The sequence below is a fragment of the Haliotis asinina genome, chromosome 1, assembly GCF_037392515.1.
Source record: "Haliotis asinina isolate JCU_RB_2024 chromosome 1, JCU_Hal_asi_v2, whole genome shotgun sequence".
Lineage (NCBI taxonomy): Eukaryota > Metazoa > Mollusca > Gastropoda > Lepetellida > Haliotidae > Haliotis > Haliotis asinina.
Genome location: NC_090280.1, coordinates 62265119 through 62281260, shown reverse-complemented (window position 1 = coordinate 62281260; position 16142 = coordinate 62265119). Strand labels below are relative to the sequence as shown.

Genomic DNA, 16142 nt, shown 5'->3' with positions numbered 1-16142 from the left:
TCCTTATGTCACTTGTTGTTATGGGCCGGTGGCTTGAAGCAGCAATTAATAATGACGCTGATGGCATACAAAGCCCTATGAGTCTGAACCGGGCTGTTTCATATGAATACACAATGCCATTTAGAAAGTGGTCAAAAGTAAATGTGGAAGTCGCGGTGACTGAGTGGGTTAGACGGCTGACGTATTGTTCTGGTAATTAGGTGCCTGACTCTGAGGGTGTGGGTTCGAATCCCGCATGTGACCCAACCCAACAAAAGTATCAGAATCTCTACTTTAATAACGAAAGTGTAATCCCAAATATAACAAGAGCTGTATGCTCCTTAGGAGTTGTAACTCATGGTCGACCTGAACGCTGAGGATCCTTGACGTCATTAGAATGTTAATTTTCTCGATAATCGGCTGATGGATGACAACCATCATCTCTTGCAATAGCCCTCAAAGACATGCCAGCGTTCAAAAACACCAATACGTATCATCTTTGAGCATACGTCAGTGTAATCAATAAATTTATTTCAAGAACAGTTTACATCTTTTCATCGTAGCGTGTCTAAAATTGGTGTATGTTTACACCCAAAATTTTATGCAAACAAACATCATTATGATGTGAATATAATTAGCTATATGGGAGGTAAAATCAAAGCTGTTTTTATGTCTTTACACGTTTAAACACATTTGAAGTAGCTGAAAAACAAAATCCAATTAAGAACGAATGCAGCATACATTTTGCCTAGCAAAGGCAAACTAGAACTGAATAGCCGAATAATCTTGTTTAGTGATGTTTTAATGCAAACCGTTTTCTCTTGTTTGTTACGTCCGGATTACAAAGCATTGTTGACATAGCAAATTGTTGGCCCGGTCTGTTATTTTAGTTTGCAATCTGAAAAATGAGAGAGTCCGGATTATAAAGCAAGCTGTAACGGTAAAATAAGAACAATTTTACCATGACTCAATGTGTGGTCCGGATAATGAAGAAAACCGGTTTACAAGGAGTGAGACAGAATCCATGGTTTACAAGGTTCATTACTACAAATGATATGGCTATTGACCTCACAAGTACTTCTGGGCCCCGTTTCACAAAACTCTCGTAAGCCTAAGATCTCGTAACTTTTCTCGTAGCATTTGTACCTGGCATACTGTAACATAGGAGGTGCAAATGCTACGAGGAAAGTTACGAGATCTTAGGCTTACGAGAGTTTTGTGAAACGGGGCCCTGGACTGTTGCTAAGGACGGACGGAATACATGCAACAGTGCATCATCATAAACCAGCAGGATTTTCAGTCTCTGAGTAAGACTATAGTGCAGTAGTCAGGCACAACGAAGCGCATGATGACAACAGCTTAAACAGGCAACCGGTGGAAGACAGCAGCACAGATGGAGCAAACACATTCATCACGACATTAAACATTAACAGTCGTTGCTAGGTAGACATTAAACAACTGCTCTTTAAAATCATTACACCAGTTTTAGAACAGCCGTGACATTATAGTATTCTTATTAATTCAACAATGTGAGAGAGTGAAAAATATACGTGTCTCCGATGGAATCATTAAAGGTCCACCCACATGTAACATAAAACACATCTTTGAAGATACTGATGCCTTTCGATATGTACTTACAGAAACAAATCATCAAAAATGCCAGTTTGGCATATAAGTTGAAATAACGCGATGAAAAAAGTCAACGAGATCGGAGTTCAACCCATTCAATAATTTCCCCCCAGCGTTGGGGACAAAAAGTGGTTTGAACAGCAATGCTGCATTGCGCCCATAACGCACGCGCAGTGAAGAGAATCGCGGAGCTTCAAACAGTATGCCTGCCTGGAGTATGAGGTCATGAGCGGTAGTCGAATCTTGGTTGTGTAAGCAAACAAATAATCCACTAGGTACAAAAAACATGTTCATTGTGATAAGCAGACTCTGTCATAGAGAAAACTCAGTATCTGGTTTATTCACACCTGTCTTCTAATGACAATATGCAGTGCACAACTTCAATCATTGACCACAGCCACTTTCGAAATTAATCGGTCGTATACGCCATAAACAAAGGGCCGGCTAAGCGTATCGGCAAATGAACCAGTGGCCAAGGAAACGGCTTCGTTACACTTGAGCGCACATCCCACGGCTCTGACTAGGTTCGGTATCGCGGTTGCTTCGTTTCAAGGGAGGTAAAATATTGCAAATATAAGCGATTATACGCTTATAATTTTTTTTTCTTAATCAGCAGTGCATTTTAAATATCATGAATAGGTGATAACTGTGTTATAATTATGTTTGGTTTTTGGTTGCGAGTAACCTTTAATCACCCAAGCCTCTGTAAGCTAAAAAAAACTCAAATCGATATACACAAATATACAATGGGATGATATAAAGTGAGATAAAGGCGAAAACCTTATTTAAAATGGCTTGAGTTCGCCGTGTATCTGGTTTCCGTGGCAATGACGTATTTTGGTTGGTAGTTTAGGCATGATGAATGACTTCTGTCAATCTCGCGAACACCTGATGACATCAGTGGTTTTCTTTCATATAAACGACGGTGGTGTAGCCTAGTGGGACAAGCGTCTGCTTGTTACAGATAACACGAGTTCGATTTCCCACATGGGTACAGTGCATGAAGCACATGTCTGTTGTCCCTGTCCGTGATAGTGCTCGAATATTGGACGAATGTGCTTTTAAACAGAACTCACTCACTCACACGTTTCCGAACAGTGAAGAAACAGACACTGAATTTCGTCACTAGTGCGTTCCAGTTTCCAGGATGATAGAATAACAGACATTTATTTCATCACCAACAGTGAAAGAGTCCATTAAAGAAGAAGCCCTCAAAATAATGCTGATCAAGATAATCAACCAATGGTGATAATTAGACAATACACATGCAGTAAACAATTAAGAAACTGTCTCAACTGGTTTTTCTATGTCAATCGCGAACTCATAAAGAAATGCACTTCCACTTGCGTTTTGTTGCGGTGTGAGCACTGTTGCAAGAACCTCCTATTGCTGATGTATTAACACTTTATGGTAACACACTTTACAAACGCTCATCGTCGGTCCTACTATTGATTTTTTAGGAAATGGCAGCGTATCACAAAGTCTGGTATAGAGAGCAAACTGATGTCAGAATAAGTAATGGTGCTTAACCATTCGTCTAGGTATTTTAGGATGGGAAAGGCAATATCGATTCCTTGTTCTTAATGGTATTTGACTGACAGACAAATTCGTCACATTTCCTTGTGGAACTCATCACCAATGAAACAGACTGATGCTATCTTTCTAATCCTCGTGGAAAAGGAACTCATCATCCATAACACAAACTGGTGTTATCTTTGGAATCTTCGTCGAAAAGACATTACGCAACCCATAGCACTTCATAAGCTTATCTAGGAATATATAATACATTTATGAGCTTGACTTAGGTACATACCCGGAACACACTGGAACAAGAAGAGATTAGGCTTTTCATTTCATTTGAAAGGTTCTGTGCAACACAAACGTTCATACTGGAAGCATGAGTTCCATAACGTTGAGCAGCTTTATGCAGTTTGAAGTAATTGGTATTCGTTGTCTGATACTGACATACTTTGCGCGGTTAACAAATGCTTGTGAGCTGGATCTGCAATATGCCAAACGCCAAACAGGATCAACCTTTAAAATTTCCACGTCGTCATCTCTGTTCTCCTGTGCGGCTGAATGTGTTTCATATAGAGGATGCAAATCCTTCAATTTGGATGTGGCACGAAGGATGTGTCACCTGAATGGTTGTGATGACCTACAGTGTGTGGAAGGGTCAAAGAAAGAGACCGACTTCATATACAGTTCCATCATCAACTGGAACAAGGTAATGGAATTTGTAACAACCGTTGAGTAAAATTATGACTGATTTACATATACGGTTTAATACAATGCTTATGCAACACGACTTGATATTTCATTTATAGTCACCATGACAATGCCAAAAATTATTTAAAAGTGGGGTAAAAGCCAACTCCCTCACTCACTCACTGTTATATAGTCCATGTTCCAGACCGCACTTGGGCGTTGTCAGGACAAGCCATGTACATTTAGGCAGAGATGCAACATACAGAGGCATGGTGCCATACGCTGTGGTAAGCCTGTATTTGTGAGTTAAGTGCTTCAGATTGTACATTAATTTCATGAAGGTTCAAATTTGCATTGGTAGAATACTGCAAGCGTAAAAGGAATGTGTGTCATGAATCCGTCTACAACATGATCTGTTAATTTAAGGCGATCTTGTCATTTCTGAAAACCTTACAAATTCAACTTTAAGTTCAACAGAATTTGTGCATCCATACAACCGTATATATGTGATTTATTCAGATTTAATGTATGTCTGTGTGTGTCTGGGTCTGTGTCTGTGTCTGTGTGTGTGTGTCTGTCTCTGTGTGTGTCTGTCTGTCTGTCTGTCTGTGTTCTGTCTGTGTGTGTGTGTCTGTGTGTCTGTGTGTCTGTGTGTGTGTGTATGTAGGTATGTTCACATGCTCATAATATAGCTGTAATCGTAAGATCGGCTCTGACAGAGATCTCTTGTCGAAAAGAAAAGAGTTTTTCTCGCTTTTATTTCTTACAGACGACGAACTGTCTAACATTGCCGAGAATAAGACAGCGTATGCAAGCAGTACGTATACCCGACGTGTTCGGGCCGACGCGGCAGTCGACGGGAAAGGCACAGCCATTTGGTCTAGCGGATCCTGTTTTGCCGTTGCCAGTGGTGATATGTCACCTTGGTGGCTCGTGGACCTAGCAGACGTCTACATCATCGTGGAAGTTGATGTCACAAGCAGAAAAGACTGTTGTCGTAATATTAACATTCATTCTTAAAAGGGTCGTTACCAAATGCACGTATTCAAAATTCGACACATTTGGAAGATTTGCCTCCGATCCCAATCCCTACTGGTAGACTCTCCGGATCGATGTGTGTGTGTGTTGGGGTGTGGGGTGTGGTGTGGGTGTGTGGGGGTGTGTGTATAAAATTAGGTTATTATATATTAAAAACATTTTAATATTGTTTTCAGCCGACCGTCTTCACGATTTTGCACTGGATGTGTTAGAAGCCGACCCTCGCTACCATCCAAAGGTCACAAGACAGTTGTGTTACATGTACAATGGTGCAGTCAAAGAACCCGGCAAGACAGTTACCATACACTGTGTTTCACTTGTGGCTGGTCGTTATCTGAGAGTTAGCGGAAAGAAAAAAAACCGTCGAACTGATGTTCTGCAGTTTTGTGAGGTGCAGGTGTTTGGCTATAAGATTATATACTGGTATGTACAGTTTGTTACCTTGAATTGTTTATTGTTTATTGTTTATTGCTTGACGCCACACTTAGTAATATTCCAACTGTATGGCGTGGTCTGTATATAATCGACTCATGCCATACAATACAGGGATCAACACAACACCAATCTCCGGAGTTACGATAGTATGACACGTGCCAACCATATGAGGATCCTATCTCCGTTAGTGCCTCTGTGACAATCATGGGATGCTGGAGATCAGTTCTAAGCCAGATTTTCTTGGTATGTTCAAATGGCGCGAACAAAGATTATTTGATGAAAACACAACAGGAACATATTTCTCTTTAATGCGTGGAATACATGTTTGGTATTTAAATTACATATTTATGATGACATTAGGATCCAGGATTGTTGTTGGTGTTTAATTTTGAACTCCGACTGGTATGCAAGTTAAATTTTATTTTTGTAGTTAAATTTGGGGTGTTGAAACTTGTTGCTTAACGCTGCACTCGGCAAGATTCCAGCTATATAGCGGCGGTCTGTGAATAATCAAGTCGGGGGTGATAATCCAATGGTCAGCAGTATGAACATCAATCTACGCAATGAAGATGACATGAGTCAACCAAGCCAGTGCGCGGGCAATAAAGTGATTGATATCATGAACATCTGTCTAACCATTTGGGACATATGGTTAAATGTGTATAATGTGTCAACCATAGCTGACCCCCATACGATCAAGTTAGTCGCCTCTTACAGACATTGACGAATCACTTAATACAGATGTACAGATATATACTGTATGTTACCCACGTGGTCAACGTATCGGTAGTTGCATACTAAGCTCGTACGTCACACCAATGTCGTATCGTGCTGACCTGTGTCGTAACGACTTTTGACCTGAGATCCTAACGATTTGGTTGGTTAACCGATGACCTCTCATTTACGGAAGTGCCTTTTCATTCATAACAAACACGTGAATGCATTCATTCTTATAGCTTCAAATTATATGCACCGTGGAAATGTAAACATTACTGACGTTGCCGAGTAACTGTTTAATTATGAGTGGAACTATAATATAATATCCGTCGAAAAACATAAAGGCAATGTTTCCACCATTGATGTTAGCTGAGTAAAACAAGTGCAATCCAAGTGCAAACAACTGACATGCATCGTGACGCCGGTTACCAAGGGGGCAGACGTTGTGGCGTCATTTCAGTGTGACGTCATGCAAAAGAGTACATCAGTACAACATTCTTCCGCAACGCCTTTGTAAATCCGGTTTCGGTTTGAAACCATGAAAATAACAAAATACGCTATTTTGTTAGTTTAATGCATGTAAAACGTTTGTAACAAATAAAATACCACACTGGGTCTTATTGCATACAAATTATATCGTGACCATCCCATGGTATGGCTTTCGATAAGTCAGATATCACAGCTAGGACACTCGTTTCCTACAATTCGTATGTAATGAGACCTCATGTAGTATTCACTATGTCTAGTTACTACAGTAACGCATACATCCGCAAGATAGATCTGTTGGAAAGTGAAAGAAAATATCATTTTTTTCGCTATTTTCTTGAAAGCATTTTAATAGTCTTATGAAAAGACCTTTTAATGTGATAAAGGGCCTCGACGTTATTGTTTTAATGGCAAACAATCATTTATCCGTCGTTTGTGACACTTCAAAACAGCCTTAGAATGAAAGGAGGAGGTTGGTAAGGTACATTCTTGTGGAGATTGGTAATTTGTATCCCAGTGAAGGTTGGTGAGGTGTATTCAAATGGAGGTTAGTAAGGAATATTCAAGTGGAGGTTAGTAAGGAATATTCAAGTGGAGGTTATGTATGTACTGAGACATATATTGACGTGATTTGTTTTGTCTTTCAGAATACTCTCTTTGAGCAGGACAAGTTCCAAACACGTCACAGAACCTTCTTGGGGCACGGAGACGTGTGCTGCAACCATATGTGCAACTTCAAATCTTACAAATCCATACACGTGTACATAAATGTCACTGCAAAGTCCTGATTCTCCTCGGAAATAAATTCCGTTACGTGTAAAGATCAAGATAACTTTAAGATAAGTTTATAAATAATAAACGAAAATGAAGACACGAAGCGTTTGAAAGGGATAATACCTTCCTTGCTCGCTAATAAAGGGACAATATATACATCACAACCTCTGAAATATGAGCAACACGACCATCACCATAGCAACAAGATCATGTATTAAAAAAACTCCTGTTCCTCGTGTTGCTTGAGTTAGCATCCATCAATGGAGTTTCATGCGTCTCAACTCGAAATGCCAAAGAAATTCTATCGCCTTGGCTTTATACGTGTTTTAGTATGACTATTGATTATATATTAATTAAGGCTTATTAAGGCCGTTGAAAGGGTACGTATGTGCAATGTATTTTCAGCAATTGTAGAAATAGAATCTTTTGGTTTGGGCTCTACTGAATTATCCGAAAAGATACACAAGGAGTATTCGTGATTAAATTCAGTGCCGGAACAAACGTATCGACAATATTTTAATGTTATAAAATACCTACAAAGACGTATTTAAACTAAGGAACAACGTTGGCGTTGGGATACGCACTATGACAATTAGGTGATTGTTTAATATACGCATGTGGCTTTAAACAAACTCAATGGCAAGGAGTGTTTTCTACAAGTTACATGGACATGTCAGTGAAGCCGAAAGGCAACAACAACTACAGCTGTATGAGTGATCAGGCTTCCGGTGGCGCTGTGTTCTTGATTGCACGCTATTTTACTCGGCTCTCGATACATCCAGAAATTAAGGAGATATGTCGAACTCAAGGAGAGAGAATAGGGGTAAGAATCTCTCTGTAGGTATTCCCCCCCCCCCCCCCCCCCCCCCCCCCCCCCCCCCCCCCCACCGGACAGACAAGACGCCGTATTTCAGCAAAAGCCTAGACTGGACCCAAATACTTCACTCAACCTGGTGAACACACGGAAGGCAGATGGGCATTGCTCAGGGCGATCCCAAGAGATCAGACCTCAAGCAGTGAGTCGCCCTCGCCTTGAAAGAACAAACTACTGAAATAATAAGTAAGATGGACACTGTTACGAGAGTGTGTATTCTGTAAATTGTATTATTAATCAAGTAATAATTATTATTGGGTCACAACGTGTAGTGTTTTGAATGATACTTATTATGGGTCACATTCCGTATCAGAAATGTCAGTACTTTTCGTATTTTGGCAGCAGGCTTTAAGGAAGTGCTCTAGAGTTGCCTCCATTGATTAACTGTTTACTTCCGGCTACTGTTTTAGAGCATTCTACGTTGATGGAGATGGTCCTATGTGCTCGACCTTTAAGGAAACGACTGTGTGTATAGAGGCTAGTTGCCGTGTTGTAGACACGGATACCCACAGATTTACTGGAGTATATATCGGCCGATCTCCGTAAACGCTTGACCTACATAACCGCTGCCTGACCGCTCGCTGTGTTACATTCTGCACAGGTGGGTTTACATTATATTTGTGACCCATTAGTTTAGACTTGACTTAGTTGCATTGTACATGAAACCTCTGTTGTGATTCTCTATATTTTTGCCTTCGTTTGCTCAATATAAAGTGTCATTGAAAATATCAAACCTGTCAGTGTTATGTTTTGCCGGTTCTGAGGGGATATCTCACGCCTTTTATCACGGCAAATTTATAACCGTAACAACAATATGGGAAACGAAATCAAAGAACTGAACGCTGATAAGAATAGGATATTTTGGCCTCAGTTCAGTTCATCACGGAACAAATAGAACAGAACACAAGCAATATAACCAGCTGTAGTCAGATATGAAAGAAAAGAAGCCAGACTTCGAAAAGAAGCTATTAAGTCATGAACTATATTTCCGCAAGAACAATTTATTTATATACGCTCTCCCGGCGATAATGATTCCGACTTGCCAAGTAGAAACAAACATCGGCTCTAAAAGAATTAAATTAAAGATGCAGAGGAGATGTTGCTTGGCAACGTGCGCGGGTTACCTCGTAAGAGCACGGATCCTGATCATTTCAGAGCATCGATACCCAACCCGTATCTTGTAAAGTTTGTAAGAGTGGAGGACAGGCAAACTGTTTTAAGCTGCTCTGGGAAACTTTACTTCACGAAAAATTAAGAAATTTACCATCTAAAGGGACCGAGTGCTTCCTAAAGAACAAAGAGGTGGACTTGCTAATCGCGTCTTCCAGCTGCGAAAGAAATATAGTGTACAAGCTAGGATCCTCGAAATGGAAACTGAGGACGGCAGACATTGATGAGCCACCCTAGTTCACTCAGTTTCATTTAGTGTGTAGGTTTGACCATGATAATGACGGACATGCATTTGATGTGCTCCAAATGTGCAACCATTTTGAACAATCAGAAAGTATGTTTATAGCAGTGATCATGATGTATTCACAGCAGACTGTATGCATAACACTGACACGAGTTTTGCTATTTCAAGAACACATTCGCTCGAGACTATTAACCCGCTAGTATGAGGTCGTCAACCAGCGTGAGCGACATATGCAGTGTTGATGTTCTTCTGATTATATTGAAATAGATATAAACACGTACGTTTTGAGAACATTAGTGTTCTATTTCCCAGACGTATACTAGCTTTGCAAAGAGTGAATTTTATTCCTCAAAGCCTTGTAGTTCTACCGAATACTGTGTTGTTCCTTCTTAGAAGATAAAGCTACTCTGTTTTCACTTTTGCGGTCCTTTATCCTTGACCTCTAAACGCTGATTTGTTCATTTTTTTTAAATTACACTTAGCAATCGTAAATTAACGCAAAATTGAATGCAGAGTAGCTTTCATTCAGTACGACTGATAAGCGTTTTAGTACCAACCAATAAAAGCGATTTGAAACTATGATCTTTTGTTTAAGAACTTTTATCCTAAATTGAATAAAATGCTGAGATTTAAATGCTCAGTGGACAGTGTAAAATTATGAGGATGCGCAAGCTTTATTACACTTTTTTTTTCATTTTTTCTTTTTTTTTTCTTTGAACCCTCGTTTGAAGGGATGCTGTTTGTTTGGGATGCTGACGTATTTTCCTGCTACGAAGTAGCCCCTCGCTGTTTTCTTAAAAAACACCAAAGGTGCTGACGGTGGATAATTTTTTTTAACAAAAGATGGGTTCAACGAGTGCGTTGCATTCACTTCAATCGGTCACTTTAATTAGCGGCCCTGTCGTTTAAGTACGGTTTTGATGAACCCTCAGCCAATAGGAATCGAGAGTCAATTTAAATTATATATACACCTGGAAATTAATCAAGCAACACCCCAATTTTTTCTATTGGAGCAACTTTGAAGTGTTCTGACAATCAAAATATGCCGGGTTGATATAGTTTGACACTTTTTTATTCAACAGACGATCTCTGACAAACAACTTAAAGGGAAAAAGTATCAAGACTTTGCTTTATTGCAACGAAATCCAAATTCTTAAAACTGTCTTAAATTCATGAAAAAATGGACACAATTTACTATTCATCCACAGACGTTGTTGTCAGGTGTATTAACACAAATGTCACATGGAAAGAAAGAACAGTCATCTGAGAGTCTGCACACCGACTTTCATCAATATCTAGTGTGTCCTCCCTGCGCACGCACCACCGATTCCAGACGCCTCCTCATTCCTTGGATGAGTCTCCGGATCTGATTCTGGGGGATCCTGTTCCACTCCTCATGCAGGGCAGCCGTCAATTCGTTGAGATTATGGACTGGTGGGTCTCTCTGCCTCACACGACGGCCAATAAAGTCCCACAAATGTTCAATGGGGTTGAGGTCAGGGCTCATGGCAGGCCATGGAATTCTGTCAATTGCATTTTGCCGCAAAAAATCATTTACAGCATGCGCCCTGTGAGGTCTAGCATTGTCGTCCATAAATATGGGTCTCGTTGCCAGAGGATGGTTCTCAAAATGAGGTACCACAGCCCTGTCAAGAACCTCCTGTTGGTAACGAACACCGTTAAGGTTGCCACGGATGGTAATGATATCCAACTTGCAGTTCATGGAAATGCACCCCCATACCATAACGGAACCTCCCCCAAAGGCCACAGTCTCCTGGATGTTCCGTGGAGCCATTGCTGTGTTCCTCTGCCTCCAGACCCGAGTACGACCGTCCACCATGTGCAGCAAGAACCGGCTCTCATCTGAGAAATGGACCTTCCTCCAAGAGGCAATGTTCCAGTGCAAACGGTCATTACACCAGGCCAGTCGGGCTGCCTTATGGGCTGGAGACAGTCTGGGTCGCTTGATTGGCCTCCTTGCCCGGTATCCTGCAGCTTTCAGACGATTCCGAACAGTCCTGTTCGAGATGGGTCTCCCTGGAAGCCACTCCTGTCTCAACCGAGAGCTCGAGTCGAAGGACCTGCGCCGTACAAGTCTCAGTAAAGCTCTGTCCTCCCGGACTGTGGTCTTCCTGGGTCTTCCTGGTCTAGGCAGGTCTTTAACTTCATTAGTGGCCCGGTATTTTTTCAAAAGTTTTGAAATTATGGAATGATGTCGTCCGATTTGAGTCCCGATTTGTCTTAGAGACATACCAGCATTCCTCATGCCGATTATTTGCCAACGAGTGGCCTCTGATAATTTCCTACGTGCCATGACATTGAAATGAATGAAAAACCGAATGCAATCGACAACCTGCGCTTGTAAACACCCCAGGGAAAAAGTGCATTTTTCGAAAGTTGAGGTTAAAGCAATGCACGTGCGCTGTGCAAGCTTCACGCGCGTCATATCAACCCATGAAAAGCTCATGCTGTATGTCAATACATCAAAATTGAATAATCAATCATCAAAATTACTTCGTTAAACTTTGTTAAGTTTTTATGTGTCTTTGAATTTGGTGTTGCTTAATTAATTTCCATATGTATATAATCGGACCTCGTTGTATCTCGGCATTCATGGTATCACGGCAAATCGGTAATTCCGGTTTTGCGCGCTAGACATGGCCCTTAGAGGTGATTTTGTATGTAAATCGACAGCCTAGCGTCAGTGGTTTGTTTACTTTTTTTAAACCGACGGCATTCATCAAATCTCCGTAAGCTTTTTCCAGCAGAATTATTAACATTATAATCTGGAATCTGTCTCGTCCCATCCATGAAATACCTGCTGTAACATTTACGTTTCATATATGACCCTTCCCACTCCATCTGAACTAAGTCGTCTGCATATCCATGTTGCCAAAAATATAGCGGAAGTGATGTCATGAGCTATATTTATCTCCTGCGGAATGAAGTTGTTTGTTTACCGCGATACGATGGAGTTTGGTAAATATTAATAGGCTCCGTTCGTCTAATGGCTTTCGCTGAAATAATATCAACATTAGAATAATAGTTTTTTTCACAAATGTGTTGATCAAATGTCATGTTAATCGGATTTCCCACTAAAATAGGCCGCATAAGTTCAGAATTTTATTTCCGATTTAGGATATGTCAAGTACCGCGAAACAAGAAGGTCGCAGGCTACTAGTAGTTTCCTAAGACAATAAATGTCGAAAGATATGATTTAAGCAAACTGTAGAGGACTAGGGAATAAAAACAAAAGAAGGGGAAGTTAGGAATGCGTGTATTTATGTGTTTAGAAAAGTGTTACTCGGTTATCTGTTTACAAGATATCCAATTAACTGAAGACAGCATCAATATTATGAGAAATGAATAGAGACTTCAAAGAATCATATCTTATGCCGTGGGAGAGGCATTACTCTTCAGTAATCATGTAAATCTAACAATGGGAGCGGCATTACGCTTCAGCAATTATGTAGATCTAACAATGGGAGTCGCATTACTCTTCAGTAACGATGTAGATCTAACTATGGGAGCGGCATTACTCTTCAGTAATGATGTAGATCTAACTATGGGAACGGCATTACTCTTCAGTAATGTTGTAGATCTAACTATGGGAGAGGCATTACTCTTCAGTAATGATGTAGATCTAACTATGGGAACGGCATTACTCTTCAGTAATGATGTGGACCTAACTACGGGAGCGGCATTACTCTTCAGTAATGATGTAGATCTAACTATGGGAGCAGCATTACTCTTCGGTAATGATGTAGATCTAACTATGGGAGTGACATTACGCTTCAGTAATGTTGTAGATCTAACTATGGGAGCAGCATTACTCTTCAGTAATCATGTGGACCTAACTACAGGAGCGGCATTACTCTTCAGTAATGATGTAGATCTAACTATGGGAACGGCATTACTCTTCAGTAAAGATGTAGATCTAACTATGGGAGCACCATTACTCTTCAGTAATGATGTAGATCTAACTATGGGAGTGACATTACGCTTCAGTATTGATGTAGATCTAACTATGGGAGCAGCATTACTCTTCGGTAATGATGTAGATCTAACTATGGGAGTGACATTACTCTTCAGTAATGATGTAGATCTAACTATGGGAGCAGTATTACTCTTCAGTAATGATGTAGATCTAACTATGGGAACGGCATTACGCTTCAGTAATGTTGTAGATCTAACTATGGGAGTGGCATTACTCTTCAGTAATGATGTAGATCTAACTACGGGAGCGGCATTACTCTTCAGTAATGATGTGGACCTAACTACGGGAGCGGCATTACTCTTCAGTAATGATGTAGATCTAACTATGGGCGCAGCATTACTCTTCAGTAATGATGTAGATCTAACTATGGGAGTGACATTACTCTTCAGTAATGTTGTAGATCTAACTATGGGAGCAGCATTACTCTTCAGTAATGATGTAGATCTAACTATGGGAGCAGCATTACTCTTCAGTAATGATGTAGATCTAACTACGGGAGCGGCATTACTCTTCAGTAATGATGTAGATCTAACTACGGGAGCGGCATTACGCTTCAGTAATGATGTAGATCTAACTACGGGAGCGGCATTACTCTTCAGTAATGATGTAGATCTAACTATGGGAGAGGCATTACTCTTCAGTAATGATGTAGATCTAACTATGGGAGAGGCATTACTCTTCAGTGTTGATGTATATCTAACTACGGGAGCGGCAATACTCTTCAGTAATGATGTAGATCTAACTATGGGAGTGGCATTACTCTTCAGTAATGTTGTAGATCTAACTATGGGAGTGACATTACGCTTCAGTAATGACGTAGATCTTACTATCCACAGGACCACTGAAGATGAAAATTGCAATTTAATTTCCGTAGACATTATTCTTGAAGAAAAGAAATTACATTGAGAAACTTGAATAAACCTATCAATGATGATCCTAACTTCTATATCAAGCTAAAGAAATATAGATAAGAGACTGTGAGACAACATAAGGACAGGTTTTAAATGTAGATTAGGCCTTGCTTTCAGAACCTACAAAATAAAATGGAATTACAACAGAAAAAGGAAGAGGTATTAAAAGGTATTCAGATCAGAAATAGAATTTTATAGCACGAAGAAGGGGAAAAACCAACCAAATGCTTATGTAATCTTGAAAAAAGAATTATTACTGACAAAACTTAGGAGAATTTAGGTAGCATGTATATCTTGAAGGAGCTGATCATGACTGAGACCATTTTATTAGATGCTCTATTCCTGCAATAGCAACTTGGAAGAAAATGTTGATTTTCATAATGTTGAAACCCCTACATTGAATGATGAATTCAGAGAGCAAAAAGATACTGATTATAAATGAATTCAGTTTGATATAAAAGCAGTAAAAGTCCTAATACTGATGAATTCCCTTTTGATTTCTTTAATTCTTTTCTAGAATGACCTTAAAATTTGGATTTCCGATTAATTATGCTTCTATTAAGACTGAATTATCATTGCCAATGAAGAAAGGGGTTATAACATTCATATCCAAAGCAAACATAGATAGAACTAAGATGAAATATTGAGAAATGTTCTTCTTGAATGCTCTTTATTAAAATACCCATGCGTGGATTTTACAAATGACTTATTTATGCATGAAAAGGGAGGAATTCACTTATACATAAAACCCAAAGAGGTTCTATTCCAGGTAGAAATATTAACGAAAATGCCAGATTATTATATCACATCATATTTGAAGAGAAAAGGATAAAAAGAAAGAAAAATATGCCAGAATTATTTATTCTAATTGCATGTCACACAATTTCTTGCGTGATACAAAATGGCCACTCACCTGACGTCTTTGAAAATGGCAGGTTGTAGACAGGGTGATTCCTCATCACCACATTTATTTCTCTGTGTAGCTGAAGTCATGGGATTTAATGAGTGAATGAGGTTTTTTTTCACATCGCCTTTAGCAATATTCCAGAAATACCACGGCGGGGACACCAGAAATGGACCTCACACATTGTACCCATGTAGGGAATCGAACCCGAGTCCTCGGCTAAATTAGAGAACGTCTGAATCACTAGGCTACCCCACCGATAAAATTAAAGGCATTGTTACACATGATAAAGAATACAAGTTAGGCCAATATGCTGATAACACCGAAATATTTCTTGATGGTACAGATGAGAGACTTTATGCAGCTATTGAAACAATCAATACATTTTATAACAATCCAGGTCTGAAAATGAATACAAATACGACTAAAGCAATCTGGATTGGCTCAAGGGCAGGCAGAGAAGTAATATTATGTAAAATTTTAATGCTGAATGACATAATGGGGAGTTGGGAGTACTGGAAATCAAATTTATCCCAAACCTAGCTGATCTATGGGTGATTAAAAGCAGATGAGGACTATTAATATTAACAGTATGGAGAAAAAGCCATTTGACACTGACGGGAAACATTGCTGTCGTTTTAACATTAGCCCTCTCAAATTAGTATATATTTTTAGCTCATTTGTCAATCCTCCTGATGACTTTATTCTACCCTTTGAAAAGATATGTTCAAATTCATTTGGAATGGTAAAAATGATAAAATGAAAAAGAATCACAA

The 16142-nt window shown here is 39.7% G+C and overlaps 1 protein-coding gene across 1 annotated transcript; it reads left to right on the top strand.

Annotated features, from left to right (window-relative positions):
- Nucleotides 1-3505: 3505 nt before the first annotated feature.
- Nucleotides 3506-7153, top strand: LOC137274288 (uncharacterized). The gene is made up of 6 exons (XM_067807415.1): nucleotides 3506-3835; nucleotides 4022-4103; nucleotides 4586-4813; nucleotides 5031-5277; nucleotides 6753-6796; nucleotides 7140-7153. The coding sequence occupies exons 1-6, from the start codon at nucleotides 3506-3508 to the stop codon at nucleotides 7151-7153; spliced, it is 945 nt and encodes a 314-aa protein (XP_067663516.1).
- Nucleotides 7154-16142: the final 8989 nt, after the last annotated feature.